The sequence below is a fragment of the Stomoxys calcitrans genome, chromosome 5 (assembly GCF_963082655.1).
Source record: "Stomoxys calcitrans chromosome 5, idStoCalc2.1, whole genome shotgun sequence".
NCBI classification, from domain to species: domain Eukaryota; kingdom Metazoa; phylum Arthropoda; class Insecta; order Diptera; family Muscidae; genus Stomoxys; species Stomoxys calcitrans.
In genome coordinates, this window is record NC_081556.1 from 30,717,218 (window position 1) to 30,735,640 (window position 18,423).

Genomic DNA, 18,423 nt, shown 5'->3' on the forward strand with positions numbered 1-18,423 from the left:
AAAGTTCGGCCCGGCCAAACTTAATGTATTTTTCCTTTTTTTGGTTATACTCTGGTAGAATTGTCAAAAATGTTTATGGTGAGAAAGTTGCCATTTGGCACAGCGAAATGTAATTTTTTTCTCACCAGTAGAAAAAATATAAAGCAGAGCATTTTTACATCTTACCATAATGAATATTGCTGTAGCAGTGTGTTGTACACTGAGTTGGCGTCTGGTCGGGATTCACTGCATAAGTTTAAGCCAAGCGACTAGCCGACATAGAATTTTTTTTATTTTTTGGCAATACTTGGCATTGAGTATGTCAACTCATACTCTTTTTACATTCATGCTTTATTTATGTTTTCCCCTACTTAATGACATTTTGGCAGATTTGACATCCTTAATGATATTCATGGTACACTTTATGTTTTCGCAAATGCTCTAACCTTCTATTAGTGAATCTTGCCGTCTGGTCAATCAGGTACGTACAACCATGACACAATTACCAGGTAGTGTACCGAAAGCAGCTGAGTACAATTTTTTCTTGCGAAGTGCACTATCTGTCATCGAGTTTTGGTTGTGTGTGTGTGCATTCTAGCTAAGAACCATAACACATACAAACAACGAAAAATGGCGCGAACTAGTAACATACTCAACATCAGAGTTGCATTAATCACTGATTTTGACAGATAGTGTTCTCAATATTTTGTTGATGGGCAACTGTCACTACCTGTAAATGAATATATCTTGCGTACAACCATGACATAATTACCAAGTAGTGTACCGTAATCAGCTGAGTGCACTATCTGTCATTGAGTTTTGGTTGTTTGTGTGCGTGTGTGTATTATAGTTAAGAACCATAACTCACACACAACGAAAAATGACCCGAATAGTAACATATACGAAATGAGAGTTGCACTAATCACTGACTTTAACAAATAGTGCACTCAATATTTTGTTGTTGGGCAACTGCCACTACCTGTAAATGAATGTATCTTGCGTACAAACGGTTGCAATGGAATTGCACCATAGTGAAATGTTATCAATTGGCACACACCCTAAATATGGATTTTGAAAATAAAAAATGTTTCACAAAAAAAAAAAATAATTTGCTTATCCCATTTAAATTGTTTATAAACTAAAAACAAACATTTACATCGGTATTCACAAAACTTAATGTAGCTTTGAATTGGGAATATTTGACAGATTTCCCTTAAAGAACTGTCAAAAAACCTTTTTTTAGGGTTTCATTAAGTTTTGTGAATACGGCCGTAACATTTTATTTGGTCGACCTACATTAAAGCACACATACATACATATAAAAGAGTACAAAAGAGTTAAGAAAATATTTCTTAAAATAATTTCTGATTCTACTCTAAACAACTATAAAATCTTACAAATATAGAAATTGTCATTAGTAACACATTTTTGCTTTTACTTTTCACCACGGAGTTTGTCTTCCAGAGACACACAAGAAATTTCAATATGCACTAAGCGGTTCCTCTTTCATGGGGACCATTTCTTGCTCCGTGGGGGGTTTATAACCAGTTTTGGGCAAATATTGTCGTTTCCTCGAAGCTGGCCGCAATACAATGTGAGCTACACAGGTACAAATGGCCAAAATGGAGAAGTACTTAAAGCTGTTTCTGCCACCGAAACGGTTCATGGCTAGGCCTCCGATAAGTGAGCCTATGCTGAAACCCAAACCATCATCCATGCCGGCAATTAGGCCTTGTATGGTTGCAGAGGTGCCAGGAGGGGCCACTTCCGAGGCATAGGCCACTATGACGGTATAACAAAGGGCATAAGTGCAACCCTAAAAATGAAAAAAAAAATTACAATGAAGTTATTGAAGAAAATTTTTGCATTCTACACCTACCTGAAAGAATAGCTCTACTCCAACCAAATACCAAGGGTTTGGTATCCACGATATCAGAGCCAGGCGTATGGCATAGAAAAAGAAGCACATACTCATACAGTGCACATATCCCAACTTTTTGATAATTTTTCCACTGTAAAAGAAGAAGGGCACTTCCCCGGCCAAACACTCTGCGGCCACCACACATCCTTCAATCAGCTTGATTTGATCCGTGAAACCAGTCTCCTTGGCCACATCCTCCACATGCCAGAACATATAGAATATAATAAAGGAATCAATGATGCCAGCTATGGTGGCAAATACCAGAAAAGTGGCCACCGATGGTTGACTTATGCATTCCCAGACATCTCGGGTTATCGATTCCGATGAGGATAATTTTGGCAGCTTCAACTTGGATACACTAAACAAATCGAATACACTGAAGATCAACATTATCACCAAGGCTGGGGTAAAACTCTTGATAGTCTCCACTGTCCAAAGGTCCACCACTATACCCGCAATTAGGGAGGTTAAACCGAATCCAATGGTACCCCAAACACGTTGGTTGCCATATTTATTTTCTGCCATATCGCCAAGCATATCAAAGCAAATGGCATCAGATATGGAGTTGGTTACATTGAAACCAATTGTTCCGGCAAACAGGAAAAGCACGAATAGCCAAAAAGTAGCAGAGCTATACAGGCAACTGGTCTGTAGATCTGCTCGAAAGTTGCAAGTGCCATTGAAGAGAGATGTTGCGACATTTTGGGGCATTTTATGATTTAGCTCCAAGCATATGTGTAAATCTCGGGAATTTTTTACAAAGTTACTGCTCAAATTAAGAGGAGCTAGGGCGGGATTGAAAACATCAACAAAATAGGCTTCAAATGTCATTGGTGTGGAGTTATCCGAACATTCAGCTTTGTGGGTATTGTAGCACAAATTGTTTTCATTTAGAAGCTAACAAAAGGAAAGAGAACAGAGGGATTAAATTAAAAGTGTAAAAAATGAAAGTAAAAAGGAACAAGTAAGAGCATGCTAAGTTCGGCCGGGCCGATTTTTATATCTGGAACTCTACAAATGCTATCCATGGTGAAGGGTATCACCATGGATAGCGTTTGTCGAGTTCTTTGCGGGGAATCTCTTTTTAGGCAAACAAAGAATAGTCCAATTCGGGCCATTAATGAATTGAATGCTGAACATTGTAGCAGTCATTGTGTAATATTTCAGTCCATTCAGATAAGAATTGTTCTTGAAGGGTCTCAAAAAGCAAAATCGGGAGATCGGTTTATATGGGAGCTATATGAAGCTATAGATCGATTCAGACCATATTGAACAGGTATGTTGAAGCTCATGGGAGAAGTCGTTGTACAAAGTTTCTATAGAGTTTCTCTAGAGGCTCAAGAAATCAAGACCCCAAATCGGTTTATATGGTAGCTATACCAGGTTATGAACCGATTTGAAACATACTAAGCATAGTTGTTGGAAGTGATACCAAAACACCTCATGCAAAATTTCAGCCAAATCAGATGAGAGTTGCACCCTCTAGAGGCTCAAGAAGTCCAGACCCATGATCGGTTTATATGGTAGCTATATCAGGTTATGTACCGATTTGCGCCATACTAAGCACAGTTCTTGGAAAACATAACAAAACACCTCATGCAAAATTTCAGCCAAATTGGATGAGAGTTGCGCCCTCTAGCGGCTCAAGAAGTCAAGACCCAAGATTGGTTTATATGGCAGCTATACCAGATTAAGAACCGATTTAAACCATACTTAGCACAGTTGTTGAAAGTCACTATAGAATACCTCGTGCAAAATTTCAGCCAAATCGGATAAGAATTGCGCCTTCTAAAAGCTGAAGAAGTCAAGACCCATGATCGGTTTATATTGTAGCAATATCAGGTTTTACACCAATTTTGACAATACTTATCACAGTTGTTGAAAGTGATACCAAAACACCATGTGAAAATTTTTAGTCAAATCGGACGAGAATTGCGCCCTCCAGAGGGTCAAGAAATCGAGACCCAAGATCAGTTTATATGGCAGCATATTTTGAGGTGTTACAAACAGAATGACGAAATTAGTATAACCACATCCTATGGTGGAGGGTATAAAAATGATATTTGCCCAAACAAAGAAATAAAATTAGAAAACGCATTGAATTCGACATATTAACCACATTTCGATAAAATCATGTATAAATTACCCTTTATTAACCCGTTGCAGCTATATCTAAATATGGTCCGATCTAGGACAAACCCAGCGCGAATGTCGGGGACCTTACGCAACTACCTGTTTCAAAATTCATGGAAGATGGGTATATATGGCAGCTATATCTAAATATGTTCCGATTAGCACAATATTCCGGAAGGATGTGTAGGGGTTTAATACAATTTGAGTCAATTTATGGGTCAAAGACCTTAAATCGAAAGATCGGTATATATGACGTTACAAATATTGTCCGACCTGAACCATACTCCGCATAAATTAAGAGGGGTCCAAAATCTCACAGTCGTTGTTTTTGTAGCCACATTTGCATGTAGAGGTGGCGATCCTCGTCAAGCTCTTTTAGGCAAGCAAGCTCGTTCCGGTCTATACGACCGATCGCGGAAACATGATTAGGTATTTAAAGGCGCCAATATCTCGGCTTGCCATACCGAGCATCGTAGGCACTCAGTATTAATGAAAGAGCCGGTGCCACCCGGGCTCTCACTGAGACTCTTCACTCGATACCGCTAATTGTCCGCGAATACTCCTACTCCGTGTGGAGCATTCCTCAATCCGCAAACTGTGGAAGCACCCGTCAGCTCCCAGTTAAGTTCCTCCAGATAACGAAGAACACTAAACAGATCGGAGCTAAAGGTTCCAGTCTGTGTGATGCTCAAAGTTATCCCGTACCGGGAAAATCTCGCAGTGCCAAATTTCAGCGAAATCGGACAGTAAATGCGGCTTCTATGGGCCATAGACCTCAAATCGGATGATCGGTATAATGGCAGCTTTATTCAAATATGGACCGATCTCAACCATCAACTCTGCCAAATTTTTGCGAAATCTGGCTAAAAACGCGGCTTTTATGGGCCTTAAACCTAAATTCGGGAGATCGAGGCTATTTTAAGATATTGTCCGATCCGAACAATATTCTTTAAGGATGTCGACGGTCCCAAGGTAACTCACTGTGCCAAATTTCAGAAAAAACAGGTTTATTACCTATAACGCTATGGCTCTTAGACCATAAATCGAGAGATCTGTCTATATTGGGGCTTTATGAAAACATTGTCCGATAAAACACATTTTCAAACTCAACCTGTCTATGGTGAAAAAAATTATCTGTACCAAGTTTTAGCTCAAAATTTTAATTTTTATACCCACCATCACAGCATGGGGGTTTACTAATCTAGTCATTCCTTTTGTAATACCTCGAAATATTGATCTGCGACCCCATTAAGTACAATATATATATTCTGATTCGTCTCGACATTCTGAGTCGATCTAGCCATTTTCGTCCGTCCGTCTGCCAAAATCACCTTGGCTGTCGAACGGGTAAAGCTAGCCGCTTGAAATTTTGCACAGATACTTCTTATTGATGTAGGTTATTTGGGATTGCAAATGGGCTATATCGGTTCAGATTTGGATATAGCCCTCATATAAACCGATCCCCCGATTTGACTTCTGGAGCCCTAAGAAGCCTTAATTTTCATCCGATTTGGCTGAAATTTGGAACAAAAACTTGATTTACGACTTCCAATATCCATGCCAAGTATTATAAGAACCTGTCTATAAACAGAAATAGCCCCCATATAAACCGATCCCCGTCTTTGACTTCTTGAGCCCTTATAAGCCTACATTTTATTCCGATTTGGCTGAAATTTGGAACAAAGACCTGGGTTACGACTGCCAACATTCGTGTCAATTATGATCCGAATCGGTTTAGATTTGGATATAGCCCCCATATAAACCCATCCCCGGATTTGACTTCTTGAGCTCTAAGAAGCCTCAATTTTATTCCGATTTGGCTGAAATTCGGAACAAAGACTCATGTTATGACTTCCAACAACCACGCCAATTGTCATCCGAATCGGCCTATAAACAGATATAGCCCCCATACAAACCGAACACCGAATTTGACTTCTTGAGCCCCTAGAAGCCCACATATTATTCCGATTTGGCTTAAATTTGGAACAAACACTTGAGTTCCAACTTTCAACACCCACGCCAAATATGATCCGAATCGGTCTATAAACAGATATAGCCCCCATATAAACCGATCCCCCGTTTTGACTTCTGGAGCCCTTAGAAGCCTTAATTTTCATCTGATTTGGCTGAACAAAGACTTGAGTCACGACTTCCAATATTCATGCGAAGTATGATACAAATCGGTCTATAAACAGATATAGCCCCCATATAAATCGATGCCCAGATTTGACTTCTTTCGCCCTTAGAAGTCTCAATTTCCATCCAATTTGGCTTAAATTTGGAACACAAACTTGAGTTCCAACTTCCTATATCAATGCCTAGTATGATGCAAATCGGTCTATAAACAGATATAGCCCCCATATAAACCGATCCCCGGATTTGACTTCTTCAGCCCTTAGAAGTCTCTATTTCCATCCGATTTAGCTTAAATTTGGAACAAAGACTTGAGTTCCAACTTCCTACATCCATTCCTAGTATGATCAGAATCGGTCTATAAACAGATATAGCCGCCATACAAACCGAACCCCGGATTTGACTTCTTAAGCCCTTAGAAGCCCAAATTTTGTTCCGATTTGGCTGAAATTTGGAACAAAGACTTGTGTTATAACTTCCTACATCCAGGCCAAGTATGATCCGAATCAGTCTATAAACAGATATAGCCCCCATATAAACCGATCCCCGGGTTTGACTTCTTGAGTCCATATAAGTCTAAATCTGCACCTGATTTACCTACAATGTGGTCCAAAAGCTATCTTCTGACCAACAACATCAGTGTCAAGTTTTATCCGACACGATCAATATGGTGATAAAGGTCCCCCTTAAGTACCGATATTCCGATATGACTTCTTGAGACCAAAATAAGTCAAGCATAAACTCAGTTAATAAGGGTAAATTTTTAGCGGAATCAATGGTGGTGGGTACTCAAGATTCGGCCAGGCCGAACATAGCACGGTTTTTCTTGTTAAAGACTGTAGCAGGATTACCACAGATAGGGGGACGGACATATATATATTTCTATAGAAAAAATTTCATTGAAATTTTGTCTTAAGATAAAATCGACAACAATTTTGTGCTTAACAATTTTATAGAAATTTTATCCTTAGGAGAAAATTTCATACAAATTTGGTCTTTAGAGTAACGATCTTAGAAAAAATTTTATAGAAATTTTGTCTTTAGAGAAAATTTCATAGAAGTTTTGTCTTTGGAGAAAATTTCATAGAAATTTTGTCTTTAGAGAAAATTTCATAGAAATTTTGTCTTTAGAGAAAATTTCTTTAAAAAAAAATCCTAACAACTGTCTAATAAATTTTTCTCTGCTCCAATAACTCAACCCATTTGTTGCCATGGATACCCTCATCAAATATTATCTAATATAAAACTTGTTTTAGTATTTTACGTTTTCTCTCTTTAATGATTCCGATAAGATTACCCTCTCGATCAATAAACAATCCACCATACAAGTGTTATTAATTTTATGAAATGGAAATTAAAAATTGTATGAATATATTTAATATTTACCTCTGGATTGCATGTGGATATATTCTGCGTTGTCAGACTTACATTCCACACCTCGTCGGAGGTGATGAAAGAGCCAGGAGAGGGCGGTATAAAATAAAAAGCGGCATAGGATAATGTCATGCCCACAATTAAAGCGATGAATATGGATTTACGGAAGTGCTAAAATTGAAAAGAAAAATGTTTATTTAAATAATTATTTTTCTTTTATTTCGATTGTTTTAGGCTTTGCCTTACCGAAAAATAATCTGCCACAAAGCCAAACATGGGCTTGGCTATGACATACATCACAGGCAATATGCACATTATGTAGCCCATGACTTCGGCCGATATGCCAAACCCTTTGCCAATAACTGCTAGTTGGGGTAATATGGGACCCATTGCTGAGAGATAATAAAAAAATGGGGGAAAAGCGGTGAAATTTTCAAATTATTAAATATATTTACTAAAAGTATTTCCAAATTTTTATCGAAATCTGAGTCGAATTGTGAGAAGATTTGCTCTAGAAATGATGAGTCAAAAGTCAAAATCGAGCTTCCGGTTTTTATACCCACCACCATAGCATAGCATGGAGGCCACCGTTGCGCTGAACGCTTGGGTTGGAATCCTGGCGAGAATATAAGAAAAAATTTCAGCGGTGGTTTTCCCCCATTCATCCCTCCCAGGAAAATTAATCGCGAATGATCTCACCCCAGTCAAAACTGGTGCCAGGTAGTCGGGTAAACTGAAGAGGATCTCCAACTATCTGGCACCAGTACCGACTGCGGTGAGGACAGTCGCGATTTGTTTTCCTGGGAGGGGTGAATGGAGAGCGTATGCTGTACTTAAGGAGGATGAGATCTAGATCTATACAGATTGCTCTAAGATGGAATCACGGACTGGATTGGGTTGATTTAATATCAGTAAGTCTCTGAGGCTGCCGGACAAGTGTACGGTCTTTCAGGCAGAGGTCTGTGCCATTACAGTATCCGCAAGAGAATTTTTGGTAGGGGATTTACCGCCCTCAAAACTCAGGATTTATGTGGACAGCATGGCGGCGCTCATGGCCTTGCGGTCGAGGATGGTGAGGTTGAGATGCGTGGCGGATTGTTTGGAGTCTCTGGATAGGCTCCAGGTTCACGATGCGGCGCTGACATGGGTTCCTGGACATGATGGGATTCCAGGAAATGAGTGGGCGGATGAGTGTTCCAAGAGGGGATCGTCTGCGCCGGGCGGACTAACCACCGCTCTTGCCTAGGTGCCATTTGTTGAGCTACTGAACACAGTAGAGGGGATGGCCGGGGCGGTGTCAGTGGTAAGATGAAACTCGGTAGATGATTGCCGGACTGCAAACGCGCTCTGGCCTGTCATCGACCGGAGGAGGAAGAGTGTGTTACTGGCGTTCGATAAGAGGTCGATGGGTCCCTTAACAGGGGTCATAACCGGGCACTGTGCCATAGGCCGCATGGAGGCGCGCATGGGAATACCGCTCAATGACTTCCGTAGGAGTTGCCTCGATGAGGATCAGACTATTGAGCACTTGCTGTGTTTATTTATTTATTTATGTAGGGAAGTAGGATTTCCTATCTGGGGAGCCGTTTCTTCTACGATCTGGTTGACCTTACGAACGTATCTCTGGTAGGTCTCCTGAGATTTGTTGAAGGAACAGGATGGTTCCGACGGAAGGTGCCATAAGCTCCGGCGCAGCTACATTTGTGCTTGCTTTTCTTCATTCCCAGCTCGGATTCTTCTTTCCTCCAGTCTTCTTTTATTCTTTGTAAAGGGTGATTTTTTTGAGGTTAGGATTTTCATGCATTAGTATTTGACAGATCACGTGGGATTTCAGACATAGTGTCAAAGAGAAAGATGCTCAGTATGCTTTGACATTTCATCATGAATAGACTTACTAACGAGCAACGCTTGCAAATCATTGAATTTTATTACCAAAATCAGTGTTCGGTTCGAAATGTGTTCAAATTTTGACAAATTTTGTTCAGCGATGAGGCTCATTTCTGGTTGAATGGCTACGTAAATAAGCAAAATTGCCGCATTTGGAGTGAAGAGCAACCAGAAGCCGTTCAAGAACTGCCCATGCATCCCGAAAAATGCACTGTTTGGTGTGGTTTGTACGCTGGTGGAATCATTGGACCGTATTTTTTCAAAGATGCTGTTGGACGCAACGTTACGGTGAATGAACACATTTCGAACCGAACACTGATTTTGGTAATAAAATTCAATGATTTGCAAGCGTTGCTCGTTAGTAAGTCTATTCATGATGAAATGTCAAAGCATACTGAGCATCTTTCTCTTTGACACCATGTCTGAAATCCCACGTGATCTGTCAAATACTAATGCATGAAAATCCTAACCTCAAAAAAATCACCCTTTATAATCTCTGGTCCGAGGTCTCAAAACGTCTTTCTCTTCCCTTTCTTTCTAATGTACCACGATGGGCCAAACTGGGTTCTGAATGAACTCTCCTTTGGTGGGCAACCCACTCAACCTAACTTACACACCTTTCGTGATCGCCTGAATCTCCGCCTGCAGAACTGGACAGTCTAAAACAAATCTCAGTCCCTAGGTTCTCAATGTAGACCCCCAGGCCCACTCTGTACTCTAGCTTTGATCCGTCTGTGTAACAATGCAAGACTGTGCCGCTGCCAGCAGTGCCTCGCACTCGAACTCAAGTGTCGCCTCAGGTATCCGTCCGATCGAAAACCTTTTCCAGGTTTCCTATGGTCGCCTCGATTATACCGCAATGGTATGAGCTGTTCCCATCATCAATCCATTCTCCCATCGCCTTAAGTCTCATAGCCGTAATGGCTGCCTCACACTTAAACCGTATGTCTATGGGTCGGATGCACAATCTCGTGCAGGGCAGTCTCCACCGACCTTCCCTTGACATAGGCATGCTGTTTGTATTTGAGCAGTTCGCTGGATGTCCTCTTTATCATGGTGTCCACAATACGTTGCATGGTTTTGAGTTGAAAGGACGAAAGGCTTATAGGTCCGTAGACTTATGGTGTCGCATAACTTGGCTTGCCTTCTTAATACGAAGGCTGCTATATATATTTTGGCATAGGAAACCCTAAGGGTTGTCAAGTGCAATCGGTAACATTTTCGTGCGTTCCGATATACCCTCGATAAAGGAATTTCCCTCGATTTTAAGCATATTCAAGGTTTAGTCACATTTTCCAGCTAATTTGGTCGGTTGTCATTAAGTAGAAACTTTCCTTGCAAAAATGTTCAATACTCGTATAAGTCCTCGTTCCCGTGTACCCTGTATGTAAGGGTACCGCCTGATATTAGGTTAATTTAAGATTTAAGTCACATATCCAACTGATAATTTGGCATTCTCAATGTTCCCAGTAGTTAGACTCTCTCCTTCAAAAAACTTCAATATGGGTCCACGAATTTTCCGACCACTGAGTTAGTACCTATCGAAAATTGTCCGTCCTTTTATTGCCTTATTTATTGTATTAGTATTGACAAATCGAATGTCAATACCATGTAGCAATTCCGATTAATTAGTTTTGTGATTGAAATATTTTTATCTGTTTACTTACCAGCCATAAAAAAGAAGTAATGAGCCTTAATGGGCAATAAACGCTTATTGATGACAGCCATTATCACAGCCGAAATGTTCCAAATATGCGTTGAAAGCTACTTAATTATGATTTTTTAATATCACAGTTTGATTTTTTAATATTTTAAATGATCACTTCTAAGGTTTCTTCCTTCAATGGTTTACAACTCTCATTTTCTTGATTCGTTTTCATTTCATTGTTTTAAGAAAATTGTCCGTGTGCTTTCCAAACGTCAATCTCTGGTTGAGTACTAAAACATTTTAGCTGTGGACTCTTTCGATTTGGTTTTCCTCAGTCATTGTTATCATTATCGTCGTAGACGTATCGGTGTCGTTGGTTGTTGGTCTGCCTGCAACACAGAGTATTTTCTTTCCTAACACCTCGCTAACGCTCTTTACCTGAGCGAGGGCACACATCCAGCATGTGGGATATTTGAGTATTGTAATCTTTAGGGGAATAAAGTAGATAAGAGTTCAGTTTATGGGCGTTAGTTTTCGTTTTCGGTTTTGTTGTTTGGTTTTGTTTTTGAATGCTCTGTCGATTTTATGGCATTTAGACGGGGCAATGGAAATCATATGAAATGATCATTGTGTTTCAGCATGATCCGGATGAGATCGATTCATCGATGATGGAAGAAGTTCTGAAAGAGATCGTTGAATTCTCCCCTCCTTATGTAGGTGTGAAAATATTTATTTTACTGACTGAAATGATAAGAGCGAAACGTGGTGGTGTTTTATTTTCATGATTTAGCTAATGGAGGCTAGTAAAATAAAAATTGCAAATAACATGAAATGTTAATAACACTATAACCAACTTAATTTTCTATGGCTAGAGCAATTTGGCTCGGTGCTCCACGAGTAACTTTAAGCGAAAATTTGTTATGTCGCGGGTCACTTACTTAGTTGGTTGTCGCAGACCATTTGAGTTCAGAATAGATTTTCCAGCTCCTCGATCTTTGAGCTGCCCCCCACATTTGTTGTGCGCTCTAAAAAACAAACAAAAAAAAGTTACGTCGAAAAAGAAAATTTTAAGTTCCATGCTGCTTAAAAAATCCTTAATTGTTTTCCAAACCATTCCCCTAAGTTGGTTCATGTCTGGTATTGTGTCCCATCTAGGTACCGTTGTCTGTTAGTCGCGAAAGGCGTGCAATGACATAGGAAATGCTCCCACGTCTCCTCATCTTCTCCACATGCTATCACTTGCCGCACCGATTTTGCATAAGTGAGCTCGTAGACCTATGTGTACCGTTATGGCACCAAAAGCTATACTGACCTCCTTGTTACTTCTTATCAGTAATAGCTTCGTCCTCTCACGATCCTGATCACCCCATAGGTTGGACGACGGACTGTTTCAAAGTGTTACGCGTTCGTCGCCCACGCCCTTAACTCGGACCGCGTCGACCCGAAAGGCTTCAGGTAAACCAAGTTTATTAACGGCAGTTCTTTGGCCTTCGCTGCAAATCGTCTGCCTTTTCATTCCCCCTTACTCCTTTATGGCCTGGCACCCAAACGATGCGGATCGTGCCATCCTCAGAGAAGGCGTTAATCTCCTTCTTACACTGCTAGACTGTTCGTGACCTTACCCTCCTGGTTGTTATTGCCCTTATGGCCATTTTACTGTCCATAAAGATGTTCACACTCGATGTCCTCGCGTTAGTACCACACCACAATATGCATTTCGTGATCGCCCAGTGCTCTGCCTGCAAAACGATATTATGGTCAGGCAGTAGAAAACAGATCGCAATCCCTGGGTTCTCAATGTAGACCCCCAGGCCCACTCTGTTCCCTAGCTTTGATCCATCAATGTAACATGATCTTCCAGACGGCAATACTAGGGTTCTGTCAGTCTAAGACTGTGCCGCTAGTAGCAGTGCCTCGCTGTCGGCCTTAACTATAGTCTCAGGTATCCAATCGGGAACCTCTTCCCTTCCTTCCAGGTTTCCTATCATCGCCTCGATTATACCGCGATGGTATGAGCTGTTACCATCCTCAATCCATTCTCCCATCAACTTAAGTTTCATAGCCGCAGTGGTTGCCTAACATTTACTCTGTATGTGGGTTGGATATCTAGAATAGTTTCCAGTGCCCTAGTGGGCTTGGTCCTCATGGCTCCGCCTATGCCAAGACAACATGTTCTCTGAAATTGTTGTATGGTCCTTATGTTGCAGTCCACCAAACTACTGAGGCGACAGTATATTGGTCTCATCATGCTTCCGTAGAGCCTGTGGACTACCATCGGATTCAGGTCCCACTTCGAACCTACGGCCTGTCTACATAGTGCTCAACATCTGTGAGCCTTCTCAGTAAGCTCCTGAATGTGAAACTTCCAATTTAGTTTCCTATTCAGGATCACTCCTAACTATTTGATCTTGTCAGATATTAAAATCGTCTTATTGAGGAAACGTGGTGCGTCAAATTGGCGCACCATCGTCTCCCTATTTCATCATCTATATTTCTCTTTTCTCTGGTTTAATATTGAGACCCTGGGTCTAGCCCAGTCATATGCCATATGCAAGACCCTTTTCGGTCCTTCTGCATAGCAGGTTCGGATCCTTACTCCTAAGAAGTATTATAACATTGTCTGCATAGCATCAAATCCCTCCTCAGTCAGCAACCGTAATATATAAAATGCCCCCTGTGGCGTGCCTTGTGCCACTTTCTCCCTTATATTAATGTCATAGGAGCCACAATTTATGCACCTGTTCATTAGAATATGGTTTATACAGGCTCTGAGGACCCGGTACTGGTCTAAGGATATGAGTCGGTCCGCACATTTTTAAACGCCTCCTTGATGTCAACGAAAATGTGTATGTTTTGGCATCGAGGGATTCTTCTGTTTCATGTACAACCTCCTGAAGGGCAGTCTCCACCGACCTGCTCTTTATCATGGTGTCCACAATGCGTTCCATGGTTTTGAGTAGAAAGGACGTAAGGCTTATAGGCCTGTAGGCCTTCGGTGTCGCATAACATGCCTTTCCGGGCTTGGGTATAAATACCCTTGTCTCCTGCCAGGCTTTTGGAGTATATGCAAGTCCTAGGCACGCTGTGAAAATAGTGGCCAGATGAGGCGCCAGATAGTCGGCTTCCTTTTGTATTAACGCCGGAAATATTTCATCAGGTCCGGGTGACTTAAACGGTTTTAAGCTCCTCAAGGCTTTCTTGACTATAAATTCCATTATGAAAAACCTTCGATCAACCTCATTATTCCAAGATTCTGGTGTCTCCGTGAGTCCGAATCATATTTTTTTTGAAAACTTTAGCGTAATTACGTACAAGTATATCAACAGAAAGAGACCCGGAAAAGTATCACCCTAAAATTTTAGTGATGGACAAAATTTTTCAACAATGTGGCCGCTAATATCAGCTTACTGCATTATTTCATTTACTAAGTTCACAAATTGTTTATTATACCCATCACTATAGGATGGGGGTATACTAATCTAGTCATTCCGTTTGTAACACCTCGAAATATTGATCTGGGACCCCACAAAAATATATATTCTGGATCGTCTAGACATTCTGATTCGATCTAGCCATATCCGTCCGTCCGACCGTCTGACCAAATCACGTTAGCAGTCGAAAGCGTAAAGCTAGCCGCTTGAAATTTTGCACTGATATTTAATATTGATGTAGGTCGTTGGAGGACTGCAAATGGGCCATATCGGTTACAATTTAGATATAGCTACGGTATAAATCGATCTCCTGATTTGACTTCTTGAGCAACTGGAAGACACAAATTTCGTCCGATTTGGCTGAAATTTGGCAAATAGTGTTCTCTTATGACTTCAAATAACTGTGTCATGTACAATTCAAATCGGTCTATAACCTGAAGTAGCTCCCATATAAACCGATCTCCCGATTTGACTTCTTGAGCCCCTGGAAGACACAAATTTCGTCCGATTTGGCTGAAATTTTGCAAATAGTGTTCCCTTATGACTTCCAATAACTGTGTCATGTACGGTCCAAATCGGTCCATTACCTGAAGTAGCTCCCATATAAACGGATCTCCCGGTTTTACTTCTTGAGCCCTAAGGTTAAGTCAGGCTAGGTTGAAGTGGCAGTCTGCCATCAAAATCACTTAGACGTTTTCATTCATCGTGATACCATAGGAACAGAAGAAGGTAGATGCCTTCTAGTTCCTACCTTTGAACCATCCAGATCGATTTAAAAAGCTTAATAACTTGCGAATGTTCACATCCCCTAAATCAGACAGGTTCTCAAAGAAATGAGAACCTAAAGTGGAACTCCTTCTGACTGCTAGTGCGGGACGCACACACAGAAGGTGTTCTATAGTCTCTTCTTCTTCGATGTCCTCACAGCTTCTGGCAAAGTCGTTGCTGGCAACCTTTAGTCTGTCAGCATGTTCTTGAGCCCTTACTAGCCGCAATTTTTAGTCTGTCAGCATGTTCGATTCTTGAGCCCTTACTAGCAGCAATTTTTGTCCAATTTGGCTGAAATTTTGCATGCGGTGTTCTGTGACGACTTCCAACTTGGCAAAGTACGGTCCAATTCGCCTATAATTTGATATAGCTCCCATATAAACTGGTCTCTCGATTATCCATGTTCGGTTCCTAGAAGCTTTAGTTTTTGCAGATTTGACAGAAGTTTGGTATATAGAATAAAATTAGCCTTCTAAATTTTGTTTGTATAAATTTTTAGCAGAATGCATGGTGGTGGGTTTCAAAGATTCGGCCGGCCGAACTTAGCACTCTTTTGCTTGTTATACCCACCATTGAAGGATGGGGGTATATTCATTTTGTCATTCCGTTTGCAACACATCGCAATATCCATTTCCGACCCTATAAAGTATATATATTCTTGATCAGCGTAAAAATCTAAGACGATCTAGTCATGTCCGTCCGTCTGTCCATCTGTTTGTTGAAATCACGCTACAGTCTTCAAAAATAGAGATATTGAGCTGAAATTTGCACAGATCCTTTTTTTTGTCCATTAGCAGGTTAAGTCCGAACATGGGCTTTATCGGACTATATATTGATATAGCCACCATATACACCGATCCACCGATTTAGGGTCTTAGGCCCATAAAAGCCAAATTTTGCTGAAATTTGGGACAGTGAGTTTTGTTAGGCCTTTCGACATCCTTCTTCAATTTGGATCAGATCGGTCCAGATTTGGATATAGCTGCCATATAGATCGATCTCTCAATTTAAGGTCTTGCGCCTATAAAAGGCACATTTATAGTTCGATTTTGCCAAAATTTGGGACAGTGAGTTGTGTTAGGCCCTTCGACATCCTTCTTCAATTTGGCCCAGAACAATCCAGATTTAGATATAGCTGCCATATAGAACGATTTCTCAATTTAAGATTTTGGGCCCATAAAAGGCGCATTTATTGTCCGATGTCGCCGAAATTTCGGACAGTGAGTTATGTTAAGCCCCTCGACATATTTCTGCAATTTGGTATAGATCGATCAAGATTTGCATATAGCTGCCATATAGACCGATCTCTCGATTTAAGGTTTTGGGCCCATAAAAGGGGCATTTATTTTCCGATGTCGCCAAAATTTGGGACAGTGAGTTAAGCTAAGCCCCTCGACATTCTTCTTCAATTTGACCCAGAACGGTCCAGATTTGGATATAGCTGCCATATAGACCGATCTCTCGATTTAGGGTCTTAGGCCCATAAAAGCCACATTTATTGTCCGATTTTGCTGAAATTTGGGACAGTGAGTTGTGTTAAGCCCCTCGACATATTTCTGAAACTTGGCCAAAATTGGCCCAGATTTGGATATAGCTGCCATATGGACCGATATCTCGATTAAAAGTCTTGACCCCATAAAATTGGCATTTATAATCCGATTTTACTGAAATTTGACACAGTGACTTATGTTACGCTTTTCGTCATCCGTGTCGTATACGGTTCACAATTGAACAATGACTTGTACTTATAAGTACTTGGTCCAAATCGGAATATATATCGATATAGCTGCTATGGGGCATAAGGTATGCATTTTTCACCGAATTTTGACGAAAGGTGATTTTTGACGAAATACCCGAGGTGGTGGGTATCCAAAACGCCTTTTTACTTGTTTTTCATTAATTTAGTTATTGATTTGAGAAGGAGAGCAGAAAATAGAGACGGTTGAAAATCATTTCAATTTAGGATAATGAGACAAATGTTCTGTCATAACTAATTAAAGTAAAGGAAACTGATGATTTTAATACCACGTCATGAGAATACGGATCTCGCCTTTCCCGTTGTAGCACTTTGTATTATCAATCTGCGACCCCGTAATGTATATATCAAGAGATCGTCTTGAAAAACAGAACAGAAACTTCACATTATTGTAGATCGTAGGGGATTGTAAATATGCCATATCGGTATCGATCTGGCTAGAAACCCAAATCATTACTCTATTTGTCTTCTTTAACATAATTCATTTATAAACTGATTTAGTTAGTTTGCATTTCTAGCAGAACCCATGTTGGTGGATGTGCAAAGTTCGGCAGAGTCAAACTTAATGTGTTTTTAATTCAAACGATAATAGTTTGAGTAATATAGTCTTATCACCATGTAGATGTAGTCCAATTAATTTTTAATCTCTGGTATCTTTCGTGTTAGTATTTTTGTCTATCTGTCAGTTCTAAGCAAGAACATATTTTAAAGTTTGCTGACCTACAAACATATGAACAACTATATGGCGTTCTGGTAACGTTATCTCATATGTTATCTTCAATTTAGAGAAATATTACAAATACGTTTGTATATAAGTTTGCATATATGCATATATAAACGTTTCTGTAATATTTTTCTTAAACACATTCACTAAAATTAATAAGCAGTGCATTGGGCAATTGAGCCTTTTAAAAAGAATTAATTTTAATGGTAACTTAGTTTCTCTTATATTTATACGCATTTTTATACCATCCATCCGAAATGACGCGGAGAATATCCCCATCCAATGATGGGGATATTCTCTTTGTCGTTTTGTTTGTTAATCTAAGAGTGTGTTGTTATTAAAGCATTTGGATGGTTTATTCGTGATATCTGGAGTGGTTTCCGTTGAAACGCCAAATGCATTAAGATATTTCACATGCCCATAACAAGTTTGTGTTGGAGGCCACTGTAGCGCAGAGGTTAGCATGTCCGCCTAAGACGCTGAACGCTTAGGTTCGAATCCTGGCGAGACCATCAGAAAAAAAATTTTTTTTCACCGGGGGTTTCCCTTCCTAATGCTGGCAATATTTGTGAGGTACTATGCCATCTAAAACTTCTCTCCAAAGAGGTGTCGCACTGAGGCACGCCGTTCGGACTCGGCTATAAAAAGAAGGCCCCTTATTATTGAGCT

The 18,423-nt window shown here is 40.4% G+C and overlaps 1 protein-coding gene across 3 annotated transcripts in view; it reads right to left on the minus strand.

The window, feature by feature from the left end:
* Positions 1–1,292: 1,292 nt before the first annotated feature.
* The window catches only part of LOC106091204 (major facilitator superfamily domain-containing protein 6-like), an 81,114-nt gene continuing 63,983 nt past the window's right edge, over positions 1,293–18,423 (minus strand). For 2 of the 3 annotated variants that reach the window (XM_059370489.1, XM_013257661.2), the window contains exons 2-6: positions 11,095–11,816; positions 7,787–7,932; positions 7,553–7,711; positions 1,859–2,797; positions 1,293–1,795 (exon numbers count right to left, since the gene is read on the minus strand). In XM_059370489.1, the coding sequence (XP_059226472.1) occupies positions 1,460–1,795; positions 1,859–2,797; positions 7,553–7,711; positions 7,787–7,932; positions 11,095–11,155 (1,641 nt within the window). In that variant the 5' untranslated portion in view covers positions 11,156–11,816 and the 3' untranslated portion in view covers positions 1,293–1,459. Of the gene's footprint in view, positions 1,796–1,858; positions 2,798–7,552; positions 7,712–7,786; positions 7,933–11,094; positions 11,817–12,013; positions 12,101–18,423 lie in introns of all 3 variants that reach the window. The other variant, XM_013257662.2, reaches the window with a different exon arrangement.